General features: G+C 41.0%; 7 protein-coding genes across 7 annotated transcripts; 4 read left to right on the top strand and 3 right to left on the bottom strand. All coding sequences in view use genetic code 12, as the record gives it.

Moving 5' to 3' along the window:
- Nucleotides 1-529: 529 nt before the first annotated feature.
- On the top strand, nucleotides 530-2,217 carry SAM2 (methionine adenosyltransferase). Its single transcript, XM_064919803.1, has one exon. The coding sequence runs from the start codon at nucleotides 735-737 to the stop codon at nucleotides 1,890-1,892; it is 1,158 nt and encodes a 385-aa protein (XP_064774955.1). The 5' UTR covers nucleotides 530-734; the 3' UTR covers nucleotides 1,893-2,217.
- An 8-nt stretch (nucleotides 2,218-2,225) lies between these two features.
- On the bottom strand, nucleotides 2,226-3,441 carry DPP1 (Dpp1p). The gene has a single exon (XM_064916879.1). The coding sequence runs from the start codon at nucleotides 3,375-3,377 to the stop codon at nucleotides 2,544-2,546; it is 834 nt and encodes a 277-aa protein (XP_064774954.1). The 5' UTR covers nucleotides 3,378-3,441; the 3' UTR covers nucleotides 2,226-2,543.
- Nucleotides 3,442-6,285: 2,844 nt separating this feature from the next.
- Nucleotides 6,286-8,412, bottom strand: PHO84 (phosphate transporter). Its single transcript, XM_064916878.1, has one exon. It carries the CDS (start codon nucleotides 8,157-8,159, stop codon nucleotides 6,492-6,494), a length of 1,668 nt encoding a protein of 555 aa, XP_064774953.1. The 5' UTR covers nucleotides 8,160-8,412; the 3' UTR covers nucleotides 6,286-6,491.
- A 5,018-nt stretch (nucleotides 8,413-13,430) lies between these two features.
- RJT20DRAFT_1466 (glutathione-disulfide reductase) lies at nucleotides 13,431-14,063 on the top strand (the record flags this gene model as incomplete). Its single annotated transcript, XM_064918871.1, has 1 exon — nucleotides 13,431-14,063. The coding sequence occupies one exon, from the start codon at nucleotides 13,431-13,433 to the stop codon at nucleotides 14,061-14,063; it is 633 nt and encodes a 210-aa protein (XP_064774952.1).
- Nucleotides 14,064-14,420: 357 nt separating this feature from the next.
- Nucleotides 14,421-15,596, bottom strand: RJT20DRAFT_126948 (40S ribosomal protein uS17). Its single transcript, XM_064916877.1, has 2 exons — nucleotides 15,511-15,596; nucleotides 14,421-14,999 (listed from the first exon to the last, which is right to left on the bottom strand). Exons 1-2 carry the CDS (start codon nucleotides 15,553-15,555, stop codon nucleotides 14,577-14,579), a joined length of 468 nt encoding a protein of 155 aa, XP_064774951.1. The 5' UTR covers nucleotides 15,556-15,596; the 3' UTR covers nucleotides 14,421-14,576.
- Nucleotides 15,597-16,385: 789 nt separating this feature from the next.
- Nucleotides 16,386-18,380, top strand: RJT20DRAFT_126947 (uncharacterized protein). Its single transcript, XM_064916876.1, has one exon. The coding sequence runs from the start codon at nucleotides 16,784-16,786 to the stop codon at nucleotides 18,314-18,316; it is 1,533 nt and encodes a 510-aa protein (XP_064774950.1). The 5' UTR covers nucleotides 16,386-16,783; the 3' UTR covers nucleotides 18,317-18,380.
- A 1,740-nt stretch (nucleotides 18,381-20,120) lies between these two features.
- Nucleotides 20,121-21,596, top strand: GLR1 (glutathione-disulfide reductase; the record flags this gene model as incomplete). Its single annotated transcript, XM_064918283.1, has 1 exon — nucleotides 20,121-21,596. The coding sequence occupies one exon, from the start codon at nucleotides 20,121-20,123 to the stop codon at nucleotides 21,594-21,596; it is 1,476 nt and encodes a 491-aa protein (XP_064774949.1).
- Nucleotides 21,597-21,616: the final 20 nt, after the last annotated feature.

Here is a 21,616-nt window from a genome sequence, read left to right as displayed (position 1 = left end):
TTCTTGTTGGACGATATGGCTGTTTTCTCTGCAGTAAATTGACCAATAGAGTAATTTCCACGTTTTGAGAGTGAGATTTCGCAGTAATTGGCAATTTGTGGGTGCAATAAAAGAGAACGAAGCACACGGTTTTTTTTTTTTTCACTTCCCCCAGAGAAGTGACGACAAAAGGACCAAACTCCGGAGTTGATTCCGATTGGGTTTGATGAAATGCCAAGTTAGTCCACTAACTAGATCAAAGCAACTTGCAAGCCATTCTCACCCGAATTCCCATCACTCACTTTCCCTATTCAACCACAAGTCCCCCCATCCACCATTCTCTATCTCTATCTCTGTCTCTAGTAATTTCCACCCACTACAACTAACCACCACCAACTTCTCCTCCTCCACGTGACACGCGTCCATCCTTTTTTCACATGCGCTCGTTCCAACGTCCAAACGTCCAACAATCTGTCTTCTCTGGCTATCTCAAGTCGTTCCCTGCCTCCTTTCCCTCACGTGCGCTTGTGCGAACCGCATAAAAACCCTCCAAAAAAGAAATCTCCCTCGTGTCAAGCAAATTTTTGTGTGGCTCTTCGTTTAATCGAGGTTTTTCACAGTCTCAGAAAAAATGTATATAAAGGGAAATTTTTCACTTGCAAACCGATCGGCGGAAGATTTTGGTTGATTTAGTCTTTTCTCACTACTGACACACGTTTGTATCACCACAATCCAACAGTGCATCTATAGCCAATATGACCACCTCCAAAGAAACCTTCCTTTTCACCTCCGAGTCTGTCGGTGAAGGTCACCCAGACAAGATCTGTGACCAGGTCTCCGACGCCATCTTGGACGCTTGTCTCGCTGTCGACCCTCTTTCCAAGGTTGCCTGTGAAACCGCTGCTAAGACCGGTATGATCATGGTTTTCGGTGAAATTACCACCAAGGCCCAGATCGACTTCCAAAAGGTGGTCAGAGACACCATCAAGCACATTGGTTACGACGACTCCGAGAAGGGTTTCGACTACAAGACCTGTAACGTGTTGGTCGCCATTGAGCAACAATCTCCAGACATTGCCCAAGGTTTGCACTACGACAAGGCCATTGAAGAGCTCGGTGCTGGTGACCAGGGTATTATGTTTGGTTACGCTACTGACGAGACTGACGAGAAGCTTCCATTGACCCTTTTGTTGGCTCACAAGTTGAACGCTGCTCTCGCTTCCGCCAGAAGATCCGGTGCTTTGCCATGGTTGAGACCTGACACCAAGACCCAGGTCACCATTGAGTACCAAAAGGATGGTGGTGCCGTCATTCCTTTGAGAGTCGACACTATTGTCATTTCTGCTCAACATGCTGAAGAGATCTCTACTGAGGACCTCAGAACTGAGATCATCAAGCACATCATCCAAAAGGTTGTTCCAGAACACTTATTGGATGACAAGACCGTTTACCACATCCAACCATCCGGAAGATTCGTTATCGGTGGTCCACAAGGTGATGCTGGTTTGACTGGTAGAAAGATCATTGTTGACACTTACGGTGGATGGGGTGCTCACGGTGGTGGTGCTTTCTCCGGTAAGGATTTCTCCAAGGTCGACAGATCTGCTGCTTACGCTGCCAGATGGGTCGCCAAGTCCTTGGTCAACGCTGGTTTAGCCAGAAGAGCTTTGGTTCAATTCTCTTACGCCATTGGTGTTGCTGAGCCATTGTCTATCTATGTTGACACTTACGGTACTTCCAAGTACTCTTCCGAGCAATTGGTCGAAATTATCCAAGCCAACTTTGACTTGAGACCAGGTGTGATAGTCAAGGAATTGGACTTGGCTAGACCAATCTACTTCAAGACTGCTTCTTACGGTCACTTCACTAACCAGGAGAACCCATGGGAACAACCAAAGAAGTTGAAGTTCTAAGCTAACTCGCTTCACCCACAAAAAAGAGCTCCCCAGCTCCAGATCAGCCATATTGATTATTATTCTGAAAAAAGACATAATACTTAATGACTAATGTAATGAATGACTCATGAATGATCTGATCATTCCAAGACCAATGCTCAACTCGTTGGCCTTCACTAATATATTTTTTTCACACATGTGTTAATAGTTCACTTTTTATTCTTCTTTTTCTTTGTTACTACTACGGTATTCTTATTTTTATTGATATAGGATAGAGTTTTTTATTGCATTATTGGGGTCCTCAACGGACAATTAAGGTTATAGTTATTTGTGTTCGACTGATTGTATAGAAATAAATCTTTTGGACTACGTTGTTTATGTCTTGTAAGCCGGTTCGGATCGGATAAGTGTTCCAGCTTTGAACATGGGGTTCTTGGAAGGATATTAGGTCAATGCCGGAGAACGGATAGATTTCTTTGAACTATGAACCATTACCGTTGCATACCCGAAGGGTAATAACCGACTGAAGAAATGTTACCAATTAACATACGTGATTTTATATTCGGATCGGGAGTTCTTTTGGAACTCCGGTTTATGTAAAGAATCTGTTGATATCCAGTTCTTTCTATCATTATTCTATACATCGTTATCGTGAAATCTCTCTTTCCCTTATGCGTATTCAATTGGCACATTGCTCTTTTCATCTCTCAAAGGATTGAAGTACTTCGTATAACTGACCAACGCAATGCCTATTCCAAGTAAGCTTCCAAAGCAGACGTCAAAGAAATGGTGTCTATAATCTTGCGTTCTACTCAATGCAATGTAGCTGGCTAAGACTAATGGTGTACAGCTTGCTATGATATATCCCACCATTTTCCTTCCATGAAGAAGCTTGAATTGTCCAATAATCCACAATGTCAAGTATAACAATCCAGCAAATGCCATAGAGGAGTGTCCGGAAGGTGTTGATTTCATTCCGTCCAATAAGTACATCGTTCCCAATGGAGCCGTACACACTTCAATGCCAACCAAACGATTCTCTGGGGTTCCTTTCAAAGGTCCACATCTTGCTAAGAAATCTGGACGAGGATTTCCTATCCAGCACTTTAAGACATCCGTTATGACAGCAGCGAAGCAGACACCGAACCAAAGACCAACATTCGAGACCTGAATGAGATGAACTCTCTCAATAAAACTGTTGTTGGTGGTGTTGGCCAAGCTATTGTTGCTTTTATCAGCTTTTTTAACCAAAGAGAGCAATATTATAGTAATTGAAGGCACAAAAAGTGACAAAACATAGAGCTGATTATCTGTTACACGCTCCTGGGTTGCAAATGGGTGTGAAATCGAAGGGTCTGATATGGAAAACTGGCGTATGAATGGTTGAGCCACCTCTGTCACATTAAAGAACAACACGATGAGCACTATAACCGTAATCCAATCAGGCAAAAAACGCCTGAATTGCGGCGAAGTTACGTATACCTTCATTGTTGTAAACACCATATCGTAGAACAATGTCCTAACTGTATTAATACACCCCTTCAAGTGTTGAACATCCAATCTACTTCCTTGGTCCCATGTGTTCTACCGTTGATTTTTCATTTACTAGACTTTTGTCGTGTCGCTTTTTTTGGTTGCACCGATCTGCGACACAACGATTGCAAAAAAAGTTGCATTGGAGTGTACACTGGAAAGTATGGTTTACTGATAGCTGATAGCTACAAGTTAAGTGATGACGAATGACTGACGAGTGAAGCAGCTTGATGAAGGTGGGAGAATTACAAGAAGAGCCAAGAATTATAATAGAACAGTGATAAAAAAAGAGAAGAAATTATCGATATGGTCAACGTTATATCATACCGAAGGTGAGTTTGTCTTGCGTCAAGTTCATTAATAATAGTAGTACAGTATTAGATGATGGTGTGCCTAGAGTCATTATCACAATCCACAACAAAAGAGTTAGCCACTCCTGAAGGAAAAGGAATGGAAATGGAAACAACATGTATAGGACTGTCGCTCCCGGTTCGATTTTGATCCACAAACTTGGGATCTCTACCTTGAACCGTGCACAAACATGCCAGAAATTCTCAGGCGCCTAAGTGTTTACAAAAGCAAATTTTCAAAAGTTTTCTCTTGATTGCAAAATTATGGATAACCTGAAACTAAACGACGATAACTCAATTGCCAATTCGTAGGACTACCTAACAGGCTCTACTCTGAAAGTACAGGAAATGCCGATATCTACCGAGCTATCTGGTTACCAGAGAAACGATGCACAGTTGAAGAGTATAAGCTTCCATGCGTTTCAATACCTCAGGTTAATTGAAGAAATCCACTACAAGCAGAATGATTTTCACGACGCATACACTTTAAGGAACTAGTAAGGCTACCCTGTTTCACTGCACATGCAGATCTGTTGATTCCATATTGCTAACCTGCCATAGTCATCTTGCATTATACAATTTTTTCAGAAAGACATTCGAATGTGGTTTTGAAACCTTACACCTGAAGTACTTCATCCAAATAGACATGATTCTTAGGAAGTACTTAATCTTTGTCAAGTCCATCAATGTCAAGTCTATGTCTGCCGTCCATCCCTCCGTGCAACACGGTCCAGTGGAGTTCTTTCATTTTCTGGTAGCGGTGACGGCATATGTAGCCAACCTAATCCAGGTGCTTGAGGACTTCATTCAACTAGTTAATCACAGAAACGAGTTCTGCCATGTCGATGAGGTATCGGAATTAGTGTGATTTAGGAAGTTGGACGTAACAACGCATATTGACATTGCCACATGCTCTATATTTATTCTTGAAAGGGACTCTCTCCTGGCTGATCAGGGCAACGAAACACGTTAATTACAAAAAGAGGTTGTTATGTATCTTCTATTATTGGCCTGAGTGGTATCTGCCACTAAATTCTGCAGCACTATGCCTTTCTAATGCTGGCTGCTTATGCGTGGAATCTATTGTTTTTGGGCATGGGGTTTCTACTATTTTACTGGTTTCATCAAGATTACAATGTGTTCATATTTTCATTAGCTTAACTTTGAAACGGCTGTTTGGGCGATCAACCAAATTCTTCGTATCCATATCGCTTCTTCGATTACTTATTGACTTAATAGTACCCCATCCTCGGTCTCCCTGGTGACAAAAAACGGAATAAAAGGATTCCTGATTCGGAAATAATTACGAAAGCAGCTCATTATCTCAAACAAGCGATCGACCACACGTGTGACTGCAAATATATCTCCTTGGCCAGCATATGGATTAAATAATAGCAGAATGGCAATTTATGCTATGGATGTATGTGACATATGGAAATATACCGATACACAGAGGCAGCTAGAAAGCACATAAGTACGCATATTGGACAACCATCGGTCCGTTCAAAAGAGTAAATGAAGTGAAACATGCCGTTCATATGATCGGATCGTCGAATTTCCTTTTAGTATTATTATTATTGTTGTTGTAACTTTTATGGATACGGGTGTTGTTATTATTGTTCTCAATGTATTATATCGTTGTATTATTTACTGTGACTGTCACTTCCTGTCGAGTCGAACTTTAACTGGTATTGCCAGATGAGACGTAGGATAAGCGGCACCTTCCAACTGCGTAAGCCTTCCACAGGAGTTGGTCTAATTCATTGGATCAGCTTTAGTGTTCCTATTTCAGTTCCTGCTGTCTTTACGTACCAGTTAGGTACGATGACATTCTTTTCTAGGCATTCTTGTTCTTCTTTTTAAGCTTAATTGGCATTCTGCGGAAAAGACCTCCTAGCGAAGAATAAACTCTCAATTCTTGGCTCCATCAATTGTCCCTGTCATACCGCTTGTCTTGGATTTCGTAAATCGTATTCGTGCTGCTGTCTTCCATCAACCCACCTGCAACACCTGACTACCACTAATCCCGCCCTTGTGCGTTTTTACATCATTCTGCAAAACGTTGCTTCTGTTTGAAATATTTGTATTTTCTATCTCCTCCCTGCGAGGGCCTCGTGGGTTATTGGTGATTAACGGCAGCTGCCCACATTAAGCTTTTACTGTTGCAGCATGATATGCTTTTCTAGTAGTGCTGCATGCTGGTAGTAGTTAAATGGGGAGGATGAGCAAATAATATCGTGGAACTCTATGGTAGAGATAAGAAGCAATGAGGGCTGAAGAGTACGATTACTACGATTGATATGCGATGGAGAGAACTGGGGTGAAAATTCCCGCTTGCAACGAATGCCCCGTGACGGTAAAAAATCGCTTAACGAGATCAAAAGTTACCAAGTACTTTAAATGTAGTAGAGGAGATGTAGTGGAGGAGCTATCGAACTAATACGGCTACTGATACGATTCGTAGAAGGAAGCGATATAAGTTGATAGCGGTGTGATAAACTTCAGAACCACAGTTTTTGTCAGGTACAAATAGTTTTAACAATAACCTCATGTATTAAATATATAATGGTCGCTTTATAAAAACCTCGATATTATCGTGTAATAAATACTTAATTAAAAGCGGTGAAATGAAAGTGATATTAGACAAAGCAAGATGGATAAGAAAGAAACGGATGTTGACAATAATAAGAAATTTTTATTTGTAGATATGAATCGATGTGTAGATGCTATCAGCTTATTGCTTCAAGTCAGAGTCGTAAGACTCCTCCTGGGTGGTTGGAGCGTATCTGTCCTTACCCAACTTGGTGGTGTCAATTTCACCGTGGTACTTCTCGGAGATCTCTTCCAAAGTCAATCTCTTGGTCTCTGGGATCAAGAAGGAAAGGAAGATACCAATGAACATGAACAAAGCGAAAATTTGCATGACGTGGTTCAACCAACAGTTTGGCTTGTCCTTGGCACAACCGTGGTTGACTAAGGTACCAATACAAGTTTGAGCAATGATAGCACCAACCTTACCACAGGCGGCAGAGATACCATGAGCAGAAGATCTGTATCTGGTTGGGAAAATTTCACCTGGGATGATGAATGTGGTGGAGTTTGGACCGAAGTTTTGGAAGAATTGGGCAAGAACGTAGAGAGCTAATAATCCGTGCTCGTTCAACTTGTGGTAAGCGAAACCTATGACACAAAGGATAACAGTCAAAAGGAAGAAACCACCAATTTGAATTGGCTTTCTACCAATGGTGTCAACGGTAGCGACGGTGAACCAGTAACCTGGCAAAGCACCAGCACAAATAAGAATCAAGTTACCAGCAGCGGAGTTGTACAACTTCTCGTAAACGTTGGAGTTGTTGGCGTAACCAATGGTTTGCAAGATAAGGGCAGTGTTCAAAGAAAGACCGTAGTAAGCAACATCCAAGAGGAACCAACAACCAGCAGTACCAAGCAAGATCTTACCGTATTTGAATTGAGAGAAGTGGTGAATGAAATCCTTGAAAGAGGCCTTTGGAGCAACGATCTCAGCAGCGTGAGCGTCGACAACAGCTTCAGCATCAGCGACCTTCTCGAGGTCATCGTGCTCGTTGACATCAAGAGAGTACCTTGGGGATTCAGCAATTGTCAATCTGTAGTATAAAGCAATACAACCTGGGACACAACCGAAACCGATAAGAATTCTCCACATTTGATCGTTAGCCTTGATACATCTACCGACACACTCGGCACCAGTCTTAGCGAAGACCAAGTCATCCTTGTAAGCACGGACCAAGATCATGGCAACAATACCGGCGAATAATTGACCGAGACCTTGGTTAGAGAAAACAGCACCCATAATGGCACCTCTCCACTTGGTGGTAGAGAATTCGGAGGAGATAATAGAAGACAATGGGTAGTCACCACCGATACCGATACCCATGACAATTCTTAAAGTAACGAAAATACCAACGAATTCGATAGCTGGAGATTGACCAACGGTACATTGTAAAATGGTAGCAGCAATCATGACAATTAATTCCAAACCGTAAATAGCCTTACGACCGACAACATCGGCCATGGTACCGAAACCAACTTGACCGATTACGGTACCAACAGAGGTGGAAACCTTCAACAATGTAGTGGTGGAGTCTGGAATCTTACCTTTCCAGTAGACGTAGGACAACATGGTAACACCCAAGTTAATGGCGAAAATATCGTAAGAATCGGTCATGAAACCGACACCGGCAATCATGATCATCTTGATCTGAGTCCATCCGAAACCAGCATTGTCAATTTCTTCCAAGGCCAATCTTCTTCTTTCCAATGGATCCTCGATGTGGGCAAACTTTCCAACGTAATCCTTGAAAGCGGTCTTACCACCGGAAGTGTTCTCGTGGTATGCGGAAGCTTCGTTAATGTCAGACATTTTATGTAGTAACTGTGAGTATTAGAAACTGTAATTAATGTCTAAGACGATCGAGAGATGATAGAGAAAAAAAACATCCCAACCTAACTCTAACCCAGAGGGATTCCCACTATATTTATACACTAGCCGGTTGCTACAACCAGCATGAGGAAAATCTTTCATCCCGTACAATTGATAGCGTGCATACGTATAATACTTTTTAACGGTAGGAGGAGGTATCTTCCGTTTTGCCATAGGCAATTCTATACTTTCGCTATGGAGGAGGCATCCTAAAAGAAATTAATAATAAGGTTAAAATTAAAATATTATTTTTTAGGCCTGTGGTGCAGTATTTCACTTCTCATAATACTGGAAGTGAGGAATATTTTTTTGGAGGGTGTGGAATTGTTTTTTTTTGGAAACGAGTAGAGATTACGAACCAGAAGGAGCAGCAGCAAATTCCTGAAGGACAATTGCCCAGGATTTGTACAGTTGACAGCACTAGGCAGATCGTGAAAGGCATAATGAAGGGTCATTGAGCAATAAGAATTTGACAATTGGATTTAGTGGTGAAGTTATAAGAATAGAAGACCTTATAACCGTGAAACTGCTTCCGCTCTTTGACTGGACAAACTCACACCCCCAACCAGCAAGTCTAACAAATGAAACTGAGCACACTGCTGAAAAGTACTTGTTCTGCCTGCGTAAACTCACTAACGGCACCATACATCCTAGGATGGCCTCCTCATTTACATTGATCGCCCTAGCGATGTAGACGTCTCGTGGGCCTCTGTAATAATAGAGTAATTAGCTAGACGTATTTTATGCTGCCTGCCAAATTTCTTTTTGCCATATGGATACTCCCTAATTTCCGTTTCTTTTCACTAGTAGTGTGTATACCTCTAAAAACGTTGTGGTGTTGCACAGGCTCCATCTGTCTCACCGATTCTGCAGCGGTTATCATATGATACGGCATAACTTGGAATTATTATTTGGCGGCCCCATATAATGTCTCCGTGGGCTTTATGATTGATGCCTATTTAGATGTTTGCTGCATCTTACGCAAAAACGTTTCTATTGGTAAGCTGTTGAGAGGACGTTGCATAATAAAATATCATGGTATCGAGCCCTCAATACAAGCAACGATGTTCGAATGAAGTTGGAGATGACCATCCCAATCAGTATCACAATAAGCCAAATGTCCTAGTAGGTACTTCCTTTGTTGCTGCTGGAAAGGCGTACAAGACCGCAAGCAAAGGTGTGAAATTGGCCAGAGACGGATTAGCCAAAGTCGCTGGGGAGAGCCGCTCGTAGATTACTCTAAAGCTCCACTAATCTTCCCTAAGTCTGAGCCGATAGTCCGCATTGGGCTTCTATTTCCATGTTTGCCGCTCCATCTTGCTTGGAATAACTATTATCGTATTCTAATGCATATACTCTTGTAATATTACTATTGTAAAAAGTATAGTTCTACGGGTTTGCTTGACTTAGTGCAATCCTCTCTCATAAAGAAAGACTACAAGTGTATCTTCTACAATTCAAACGACTGAACGATTTTGCTTAAGGCAATCAGTGTATATATATACATATATATATGAAGAAAGAGTGGATAACCATTGAGTCCCAACGTCAGCCGAGAACTCTTGGTATTAAAGCAACTTTCTTGGTATTACTGTAAGAGTCTTGTTTGGTGCCTCTCCACACATTTTTGTTTTCTTGTCACTCAACGGTTCTTCCTTGATCTTAGAGAAGTTCCCCGTTCTAAAGCTTAAAATATGGAATTTAAACCATGAATAATCAGAAGACAGCAGAATTTGAAGTAACTTGAGCTGCAAGTACTACTTTGGGAAAGTTGATATATCGAAATGCCTTAGTTTTAGCGTCCGTTCGTAGAAACGACTCCAAGTCAAGAGTATGTAAAGTGGCCCACGGGTTCTTAATGATGGTGTATGTTGAAAGACTGGCTCTTCATTTTGTTTCATCTCCATCGACTAATCCCGTATGGACTAAGGTGAACAATTGAGATGCAAAAACTCGCCGTAGACGTAGCTTAACGTGGTGACAAATGTGTGAAGAGAAAAGCCCTTTATCTACAACGACATTTCTGACTTCCACCGCAAATTAATGCCATTTCCCGCTAACTTTTCTCCCTAAAATGTAGCCAAACGTACGGAGCCATTGCTAGGCCCTATTCTCGTTGCATATCTTTTTTTTGCACCCCACGTGTGCCCCAGATTAAAGTTCCAAGAATTTCGCAACTTTCTTGGCTGCGACCTTGGAACCCACGTTGTACGGTTCGCCCACGACCCACGTGTGTCAATAGTGCAGAGGAACATAATTCATCAAAAAAATATTGGTAACTACATCTGTGTGTGCAGGCTTGTATATCGAATGGCTCAATTTTGTCGTCACCGAAAGCAATGCCATGGCATCAGATGTGAAGAAGAAGCTTCAACAGGAAACTCCAATAATATTCAATAAGTGGAGAAAGCATGACACAAAAGAAAAAGCAGCAAAAAGCACCGTTTAGAATGGAGCCCAGACATAGAAAAGGCATATTAGCCTAATCACGATATTTTCCTAATTGGGACGATGGCGAGGCTGACAAGGTCCTCCTATTCAACTAACAGAACCCATGACACGTCCACAGACATCGCAAGTCCAGAGAATACAAAGCAGAAGGAAGGATGTCAGTACTGTAACACTCTCCTTCAATTACCATGGACTTGTACAGAAGAAATCGTAAGAGGTTTCACATTACACAAGGTACAAGGTACGATATTCTCCGAACTGCAAGGCTCCTTCGTAACGCTTCATCGATTGCACATAATATCTGCTTAACATAGGCACGTGTACCCTATAACTCGCCCTTTGATAATTATGTATCTAATAAAATATTTTTTAGTGCATGCATATCAACAATGTTTTTTATTTTTAGGTAATCCAGCAGATGGAAAAACATTAAAATTGATAATTAGAGGCACACGAGTCTTATCTACATGTGGTATCTATTCTTGTGACTTCATTGTGAATCTTCGGTTCATCTAATTATTTTAGATCCTTGTGTAGTCTAGATGCTGGTAACGACCCATAAATTTCTTGTAGGGGCAATTCTTAGTTAATGCATTTGAAGCTGCATGTACACATATCTTATGGCCAGTATCTATTACCTCGTAAGTGCTTTTAATACAATTTAAGTCATAAGTATGGCAGGTACGAGATAAACACACGTTTTATGTTCTCGTATTTTCATCCATGATGTCTTAACCAATGATCTAAAAAGCTGAAGCCGAGGACGTACATACATCAGAGGTTATTTCTTCTCGGGAAAAGATCAGCGACACGAATTTTTCACCATGATCAAAGCCCAGTAGACGGAGGATCTAGAGGGAAGGTTTAAAGCCTTTTCGACTGGTGATTTACATTCGAGTAAGAGTACGTTAGGTGAATCCTCACTTATTTTTCGAGCAGCGGTTCTTAAAAAATTATATGACGCCGGGTTGGACTAATCTCCAAAACTCCAGAAGAACTAATACGGGGTTGGGTTTAAGACGGCAATGGTCAAAATCGAAGAAGTTGGATTTATTTGCTGTCGATGATCTATTTCGATGAGTTGGCCTGAGAAAGAGCGATCCTGCTTCTGTCAGTTTGTCTTTTCCAGTAGTCAACATTCGGTAGTATGTTTTATGTTGGGTCTGCCCCTCTTTTGAGTACATTGGGTTTCTTTCAACAACTTGCATATATCCATTTATTTATGTTACTCGTTGTCTCTTTCTGGGGTGTCTTGTGACAGGAATTTTGACAAAATTTGCAGTGTACTTCGCAGACTGCTTTCAAACATATTTTGGTCACACGACCTAATATATATTGACATCATACATAGCTCCAATGCAATTTTGAAATTCACTGAAAGGATTTACAGCTTCGTGGTATTTGGTTCCAAACTGTCATGACGTATATAATGGATGACGGGGATTATAATCTTGTATCTTCTCTTAAAGTATACCAAGTAGTGATTTTTTCATTATTGGTTACTATTCGGCAATTTATTCCATTATTAGACAAATTATTTGAGAAAAGATTTTAAAAAGCGGTAACTCTGAAAAATGATATGAACTCTGGGATAGCAAGAGAGTGAGTGACAGAGAGAGAGAGAGAGAGAGAGAGAGAGGGGGAAGAAGGAACGTAAACTCTTCATATTAATTCACATATGTATCTCAAAGTTCAAATCCCAACGTCTTTAAACCACACTTTGAAGTGAATCGGAGGCTATTCCTTCTTCAACTAGCTAATATGAAGAAATACACACGCTACCACTGAATCAGCATCCCCTACTTGCCATATCCTCTATATCATTGCTTCCTATAGTACGAAATTATAATATCGTTCCCCTCCCTTCTCGTAAACTGGCATCGTTCTCGTATTTCTCAAGGGTCTTTTCGCGGCAGCTAATTTTCAATCCTGATTTGTGCAGAGGGAAAGAAAATAACGATTATGGGGTGAAAGATCGAGTCAAGGGATCCCTAAGTGTTAAAGAATCAGGTACAAGTCAGCCCCATCTGGAATTTGATGTGAAATTTCATGTCTGAGCGAAGACGTTCAAGCAGATACGTTAGATTCTCTCATAGAGCCTAACGTTGAACGGGATATTAAACGTTCATCAGGAGGCCAAAGGGTAGAACATTGAATCCTACACAGGACATTTGTACACAGACACATTCCATCATAGCACTGAAATAACATTCACCTATTACACAACATATCAACATTAGCATCACATTTAGTAGAGAAGAAGAAAAAACACAGCGTATACTAGTATAACCACCGTCACCACCATAGCACCATAACACCATTACAGTCCACTCTCCCATCTGCTACCTACCATTTCCTTCCTTCCATGCTCAACCCAACCATTCTCAGTCTGTCATAAAAAAAGCATTACTGTGGCATAGTTCAACAACGACATATCTCTACTATGACAGAACATCACTCAGAAATATCACTCAGAAATATCACTCAGAAACAGGTATGTCACTTAGCGAGCAGAGAAGGCGAACCAGAGAAAAAATGCGCCTACGCCAAATTCTGAAACGATCACCCAAAAACAGAAATTCGTGGTAAGTCGTTGGAGTGCGTTCCTGGTTTTGAAGGATCTTTTTTTTGTTTGTTTTACACAGTGAGCTGTTAACACATAAAGAAAGAGTAGGAAGAAAGAGAAGAAACAGAAGCAGACTTGATCGCCTGAATCCCCGATATATACATAGTTGTCATAGTCATAGTACAACTACCAGCATGTTCAAGTTGAAACAAATCAGAGTCATCTCATTGGCAGTTGTCGCCGTGTTACTTGTTGTGGTGCTCTACAGGTCGCAAATCCAATCCACTCCTATTACTAATGGCAAAGCAATCTCAAATCCTCTGGTACTGACCACCAACAAACTCATAGACTCCAAAAATGATGCCAAATTGGACGCGATGATCAACAAGCAAATCTCCGATGATAAAGACGGAGACGTCGTGAAAGGAGACAGCACAACGCCTGAAGGTGAAACTGCTACATTCGACGCGGCAGAAGCGTTGATACAAATCAGATCGCTTTCCCCAATGACAATCTTCTCTAAGTCATATTGTCCATACTCAAAGAAACTTAAGGACTTACTTTTGTCAAGTTACCAAATCACCCCTGCTCCAACAGTCGTGGAACTCGACAAGCACGAACACGGAAAGGAACTACAAGCATACTTGGCAGAAACTACCGGCCGCAGAACCGTTCCAAATGTATTAGTGGGAAAGTCAAATGAAAGTAGAGGTGGATGTGACGACTTGGTAAAGTTGCACGAAGATGGTGAGTTGTTGAAGTTATTGATTAAATGGGGAGGAAAGAAATTGGATGTAAAGAAGGCAGAGGCTCCTTCAAACTTATAGGTGAATTAATTATCACATACTGTGACTGTACCATAAATACTGAAAAGCATATATCTTTGTATGATACAGAGATGGAGAAACATGGCAGCAAGTTAGGATAAAAAGTTAATAGTTCAACGCTTTGGCTTATGTCTTATTTATTGATACAAATACACAAGAAACATCACGACTCTGATGAGATTTGCAGAAAAGGTACTAATAGTAGAAAGCTTACAGAAAATGCCATGCTATTTAATAATATAACACGCATGTATTTCAATACTTATAAGTTCAAGCTAAAGTAATTTGGGTAGTTTAGCAACATTGGGGGATTCGTTCAAGGAATCGTTGAAGAATGATGTGAATTACAAATTCCCATTTGATACTTACAAGATACGTACGTTTATAAGACTAATGTAACATTAAAGAAAATACCCTAGTAAACATGAACAAAACATTATATAAATATCTTATATTACTTTTGCTTAGAATACAACTAACAAAACGAATTCGTAATTCAGTTTGTGAGGTTATTTAGAATTTAGCGAATTGTTTGGATTTAGAAGCGGCAGCAGCAACCTTGACGACGTTGAATCTAACGGTCTTGGAGATTGGTCTACATTGACCGACAGTAACAACATCACCTTCTTGGACACGGAAAGCTGGGGAGACGTGGGCAGCGACGTTCTTGTGTCTCTTCTCGTATCTGTTATATTTTGGAACGTAGTGCAAGTAGTCTCTTCTGATGATGATAGTTCTGTGCATCTTGGTGGAGACAACAGTACCGGTCAAGATCTTACCTCTGATAGAAACAGTACCGACGAATGGACACTTCTTGTCGATGTAGGTACCCTCAATGGCAGCCTTTGGGGTCTTGAAACCTAAACCAACATCCTTATACCATCTCTTGGTCTTTCTGTTAGCCTTAGCCTTTGGGTTGGTGAAGATGTGTGGTTGCTATAAAAAAGTTAGTATGAATTCTAATATATCATTATCATAGATTGCCGATTCTTAATCTTGAGTCATGGCACAGAGCGTATTGTACTCTTCCAGTTACAATAAATGGAAATGATGGTGAAAAATTTACCCTCTAGAACTTTGATCTTTGCTGTATAAAATCACACCTTACTGTGTGCTATTGTCGACATTGCTGTTTCTTTCAATATGATTCTACGATTAAATGAAGTCTTGTGATGAATACATAGACATCTCTCTTATGATTTCGTTTTATGATATTTCCTCTGTTCTTTGAATGTAGTATATTCTTTCTTTCACTTGATAATTAAATCATTTCCCCTACTGATATCTTGATGTTGCTTTGAATATTTGCTTTGTTCTATTACTGTCAAAACTGATCCTCGAATATCATCACTCTATTAAATTTCCATCATTGTTCATTTCCATCTTACAACTCTCTACTGCTCAAATTAATCCTCGATTCTCCACTGTTTCCTTTATTTCTACGAACCTTTTGGAAAGCTCTTTCAGATTGAACGGTTAATTCAGTAGCCATCTTGTCTAAGTACTTATGCTTGCTAGTATAAGAAACTCCGTAGAAAATCTATTGATGAAAATTTTTAAGTAATCTCAAAAATCCTTCGCACTGTCTGGCTACCAACAAAGTGAAAATTCTCAGTATGAGAGCGTGAGAATAGTGAGAGGAAGGGGCACCTGCAGACAATGTGAACTTTTTTGAGGGTGTGTATACGATGGTGAGGATTTTAGTAGTTCTAGGGTTGTAGCCCTCATCACGTGGAAAAGAGACAAGGATGATTGAGGTTGGGATGAGAGTCTGATGTTTGATCTAATTTTTTTCTCTGCTGCGACAGAGCTCGTTCGTTTGCTGAAGCCTGTTTTCTGTCACCAGACGTACAGTACAAATACATACAGTACAAATACATGAACAGGATTAGTTAAGTCCATACGGGTTCATGACTTGCTTCCTCATCGGGCAGTCAACGTAGGTTTCTTCTTTGAGCACAAAATTTCGGTTTCAGGCCCTGTACAATATACGAGTTGAGTACCCACCCGACCCCACCCATCACCCATCACCTTGCCAATGAGAATGAATAGGACCTCCTTGCTGCAATAATCTTATCCCCCAGCATCTTCTCTCGTTACATTTCCTTTCCGATAGACCGCTAACGAGAATTTTAGAAGAGACAGATACTATGGCCACTCAGTACACTGTACACTTGATATGTCATGTTTTCTATAGTACAACTACAAAAAACAAACAAGAAAATACCAACTCTATTTGTACCCATTTCCGACAGTTCCATCCTCCAACACGATTTATCTCCTCTAGCTTCATCTCTTCCCTCTTTCCTCTTCTCTCTTCCCCTTTTCCTTGTCCTGTCAAATGTGCCACCACTTCAAACTACGATCCCAAAAACTCTATCTCTTTGTGCACGCTGCTACCTGTACACAGTAACTCACATAACAAACAACAGTGTACAATATTAATACTGCAACCGTTATCTCTTACAACACAGTATCACAGTGGTGACAGTGCCTTATTTGTTTATTTATCATCGTCATAGCCGAGAGTAAACGCTCGTAGTCTTTACTAGACCACACAACTAGTGTCTTTCCTTAGCCAGTACCCTCAAATTTAATCGCCGCTTCTGTCCGTTTCACAGTAAACTTGTAATTTCACAATTAAAATAGGTTCCACAGCTACGGGAATATCTTCAAAACCAGCTTATTTTGTATCAATATCACATTAATCTATACATATCATGAATTCAACGGCTAGTAATACCAACAATGTATCGTCCAAGTACAATCTTCCGAAATTTAACACTTCTAGGGCCGCCTCATCACACCTAGCGCCTAATGACACCACATTCAACCCGAATGACTCCATGGCGGCTTACAATAGCACAACAAGGACGGTCAGCTCGTCATCTACATCTATGGTAAGCACACCAAGTAACAATATACGAAGATTTCAGCAGCAAAGACAACAGAACCAACAACAAAATCAAAGTCAAGGCACCAAGAAACCAATTTCTCAAAGGACGTCTCGTAACGGACGCTTAATAAAGAGTAAGTTGTTAAATTTACAGCAATCCCTGAAACAAAAGGTTGCCGCTGATGGCGATGGAAACGCAGTAGACCACGAAATAGATGAAAGCCACCCAAACAAGTCTGTACCAAGCTTTATAATACATAAACCAATCAATATGAATGGTTATGACTACGCAGTATTCACTAATTACCCTACAGATATAGACTTACAGCACGGAGACCATTTACCACCTGCTGTGAAAGAATCACAGATAAAGGCATGGGAATCAGCAGAGAGAATAAGTAGAAACGTCATATTTGGAGTTTCAAGCGAGTCAGAAGATGAATTTGATGATGAAGACGAATCTGCTAGCGGGTCTAGCGACAGCTTTAACGACAAGGAAAACAGTGAAAACATTAATAACGGTAGGACTGGTGTCAATAAAAATAACATAATACAGTCTATTCCAGGATACACCAGAGGAGAATTGAATGTAATACACAGTTCTTTTCAAGATTTACAGCACAGACTGGTTTCCCTTAATAAGTATAATTCAGATGAAAAAAGAATGCTTCACGATTACAAGAAGCAAGTTCAGAGCAACCAAGAGAAGATATTCTCACTGACTCATTCAATCGCTACCAGAAGACAGATGCAGATCAATCAGAAGAAAGACATGCTTCTGAGACTTTTTGGCTATAGCAACACTCTCAATCAAGAATACATCACGAATAACTCCTCTTACTCATCAGTTGATAACACTGCCAATATCCAGAAAACCTTCCATGAAGACAAAGAGGAGATAACTTCACTTGTGGAAGAAGATAGAGCCTTCGTACAAGCGCTTGAAGAGACTCGACATGCCCTCAAAGATCTCAAGAATAGTTCTGTAAGCAGCAATATCAAGAGGAAGAGAAGACGTAGTTCCTTGACTCCCAGAATGGATACATCAGATTTTGACTACGACAAGTTCCACAATGTTACAGCCAAGAAGCTAGATAAGCTTTACAACAAGCATCTTTCTGAGCATGACAGAGAGAACGACGAAGTCAACTACAATGATATGGCAGGAACTAACGTTGTCAACAATTGCAACATGGAGGATGACAATCACGATGATTACAACGAGGAGGACGACTTGGATGAATTATCTGAAGAGATCAGTGAAGAACTACAACTTTTTACGATGTCATATCTCCGGAAGTGTATCAAATACGAGGCTGAAGGGCGTAACGGCTTGGGTCCAGCCGAAGGAGAATGACACAGGTTTACTGTTTGATGAATTGACCTTACTGGGCATAGTTTACGATAGATAATAAGGTAAATAATAATATTTTCCATTGTAGATGGAGGAACCACTATTATGAATTGTAGATAGAAGAGGGGACTTTGGGGAAATGATGACATTGCTATCCTGTCGGGTCAACTGGAATGCACAAGATTCGAGGTTGTGACTACTGGATAGCAAGCACTTCTTGGAAAATTAAACATACGGGTTTAAAAAATCAGATATTATATATTATAGACGTCCTCGTACTAAACATACTGGGCCTGGAAATAGCAAAATTACGAACATGGGATTTTGCAATCATTGTTGAGATTGAAATTTGCGGCCAAGGGAAGATGAAACAATACGAGAATATTCATTGAACTACTGAGGACTGCCCTACATAATGAATGAAACAATGAATGAATGAATGATCCCCTGTTCATTATTACAGATAGTCAGGACTTTTTAGAGTTCTTCATCACAGTTGTAATTCTTTTGCCACTTTTTCTTAACTCTTGGTCTTTCCTTATCTTCCGAATTATTTCAAACCCCATACTTTCGCTTGTCTGTTTTCCATGGGATGTATAGCCGATTGGAGCTTGCGGCATCCATACGCCGTTTGAGTCACGGTGAAATGGTCAAGGACAAGATTAAATATCAATATTATGTATCTTTAGAATGATATATAATTGTGGAAAACATTAGGGTGAGTGGGAGGGGGCAATCACCCCTTTACGGGTTTAGAACTTTTTCCGTGACTGTTCTTGTTGGTCCCTTAGTTCCTTAATTTCTTGATTCTAAGTTCATTGGATCTTTTTCCTTGGTTCCTTGGATCTTTTTCCTTCAAAGGTTCTAGATTCTATTAGTGTCAATTGTCATTGTCAGGGGTTTCTTCAACAGTATCTGGTACCCCTTTTCTTTGGTCCTGCATTTTTCTCTCCTTCTATGCTTTCTTCTCTAGCGCCGTAGCTTGACTCTGGTTGGTTGACATCAGCCGTTGATTGCGCAATGCAGTGTCGTCGCGCGACGGAACCCATTCATTCACTGCCTGGTGTTTCTGCTAATCTCTCTCACTTTCTTACTCTCAGAAAACTGTCGGTTTCCATTCTCTACCCAGCAAATTAACAGTTAGTACTCTCACAAGAATTCAAGTATCAATTGTGGCGACTCAATTCTATACCTATATATCTCTACAAAACGTAAACCCAATAAAACTACGGACTTCTCATCTTTAAGCCCGTTCTGACTCAATTTTTACCTTCCCTCCGACTTTACCTTCTCACTAACAAACTCAGAATGAATTCTCGATCCAAGACTTTCTCTGCCCACCGAACCGTCACCGTCACCGTCATCTGTCAGCTCGTTCCCCGTCTTCGTATCCCGTATCCAAGATCTCCAGATCCCGTAATTATAATTCTTGTGCCAGCGATGACTAATCTTGATCTGTTTGTAGCTGTACCATTTCCACAACGCCACGGTCTCTACTGTTACTACTTCAAAGTTGCTTTTTGCTCAAAACCTGTCCCTCTTGAGAACCTTAACTACTCTCAATCTCACCCTCCCCTCTCTCTCCAGTACCTCACTTAAACCTTCCCGTTTTGTTACTGTCCCTCACAGTTGGTGATCCTGCGTCTGTGTGAAGCCATATTTAATATAAATATACCATTATCCGTAGCTACAGTATATATACATGTCGTTGTTTCTAATGTTCACCCCTTCGGCCAAAACGTTGCTCAAACAATCGACCGGCCGTCTCCACTCCATCCAAAGACATCTCACATCGTCCTCCAAAGCAATGGCTCCTATCTCTAAAACCTACGACTACCTCGTCATCGGCGGTGGCTCTGGAGGAGTTTCCTCCGCCAGAAGAGCTGCCAAATACGGCGCCAAGGTGTTGTTGATCGAAAGCAAATTCAACAAGATGGGTGGTACCTGTGTCAATGTCGGATGTGTCCCAAAGAAATTGATGTGGCATACCGCTGACCTTGCCCATAGAAAGTCCCATTTGAAGTCATATGGTTTGTCCAAATCGGCATCCGCCCACGACGACGAAATCAAGTACGGCGACTTCAATTGGAGCTTGATCAAGGAGAAGAGAGACGCTTACGTGAACCGTTTGAACGGAATTTACGAAACAAACTTGAAAAGAGAAGGCGTTGATTACTTATTCGGTCACGCCAAGTTCACTAACTCCGACGGAGACGTTGAAGTCACTTTGACTGGCGACCAGGAAATCAAATTCGTGGAAGAAGGCAAGACCTTCAAGAAAGATGAAAAGTTGGTCTTCTCCGCCAAGAACGTATTAATTGCTACTGGTGGTGCTCCGATTGTGCCTCCAGCAATTCCAGGTGCTGAATTGGGTATCACCTCCGATGGTTTCTTTGAATTGAAGGAGCAACCAAAGAGCGTGGTCGTTGTGGGTGCTGGTTACATCGGTGTCGAATTGTCAGGAGTCTTCAATGGCCTTGGAACAGAAACCCACTTTGTCATTCGTGGAGACACTGTCTTGAGAGCCTTCGATGAGATTATCCAAAACACAATTACCGAGCACTACACCGAAAAGTTGGGAATTAAGCTTCACAAGCAATCTGGTGGTGTCGTCAAAGTGGAAAAGACATCAGACGGTCAGAAAAAGGTTACTTTGGGTAATGGTACCGTTTTAGTAGCAGATGAATTGCTTTGGACTGTCGGTAGAAAATCGTTGATTGACTTGGGCTTAGAAAAAGTTGGTGTCGAACTTAACGAAAAGAAGCAAATTAGCGTTGATGAGTTCCAGAGAACTGCCAACCCTAAAATCTTCTCATTGGGTGATGTAATTGGAAAGGTCGAATTGACTCCTGTTGCCATTGCTGCTGGTCGTAGATTGTCGAATAGACTTTTCGGCCCAGAGATCTACGCTCAACAGAAATTGGACTACAACAATATTCCATCTGTTGTTTTCTCCCATCCAGAGGCTGGCTCTATCGGTTTGTCTACTAAGGAAGCCAAGGCTAAGTTCGGAGAAGAGAACGTCAAGATCTACAACTCCAAGTTCACAAACATGTACTACGGTTTGGTTGATGAGCCAGAGTTGAAGTCTCCAACTGTCTACAGAATTGTATGTACTGGTCCAGAAGAGAAGGTCGTTGGACTTCATATCGTTGGAGACAGTAGTTCTGAGATTTTGCAAGGTTTCGGAGTTGCCATTAAGATGGGTGCCACCAAGGCTGACTTCGACAACTGTGTTGCCATCCACCCAACTGCTGCAGAGGAGATTGTTACAATGGTTTAGATAATTACGGTTGTATGCAC

Source organism: Scheffersomyces xylosifermentans (assembly GCF_036884685.1).
Source record: "Scheffersomyces xylosifermentans strain CBS 12540 chromosome Unknown RJT20scaffold_3, whole genome shotgun sequence".
Classification (NCBI taxonomy): Eukaryota; Fungi; Ascomycota; class Pichiomycetes; order Serinales; family Debaryomycetaceae; genus Scheffersomyces; species Scheffersomyces xylosifermentans.
This window is presented reverse-complemented; position numbering and strand designations above follow the sequence as displayed.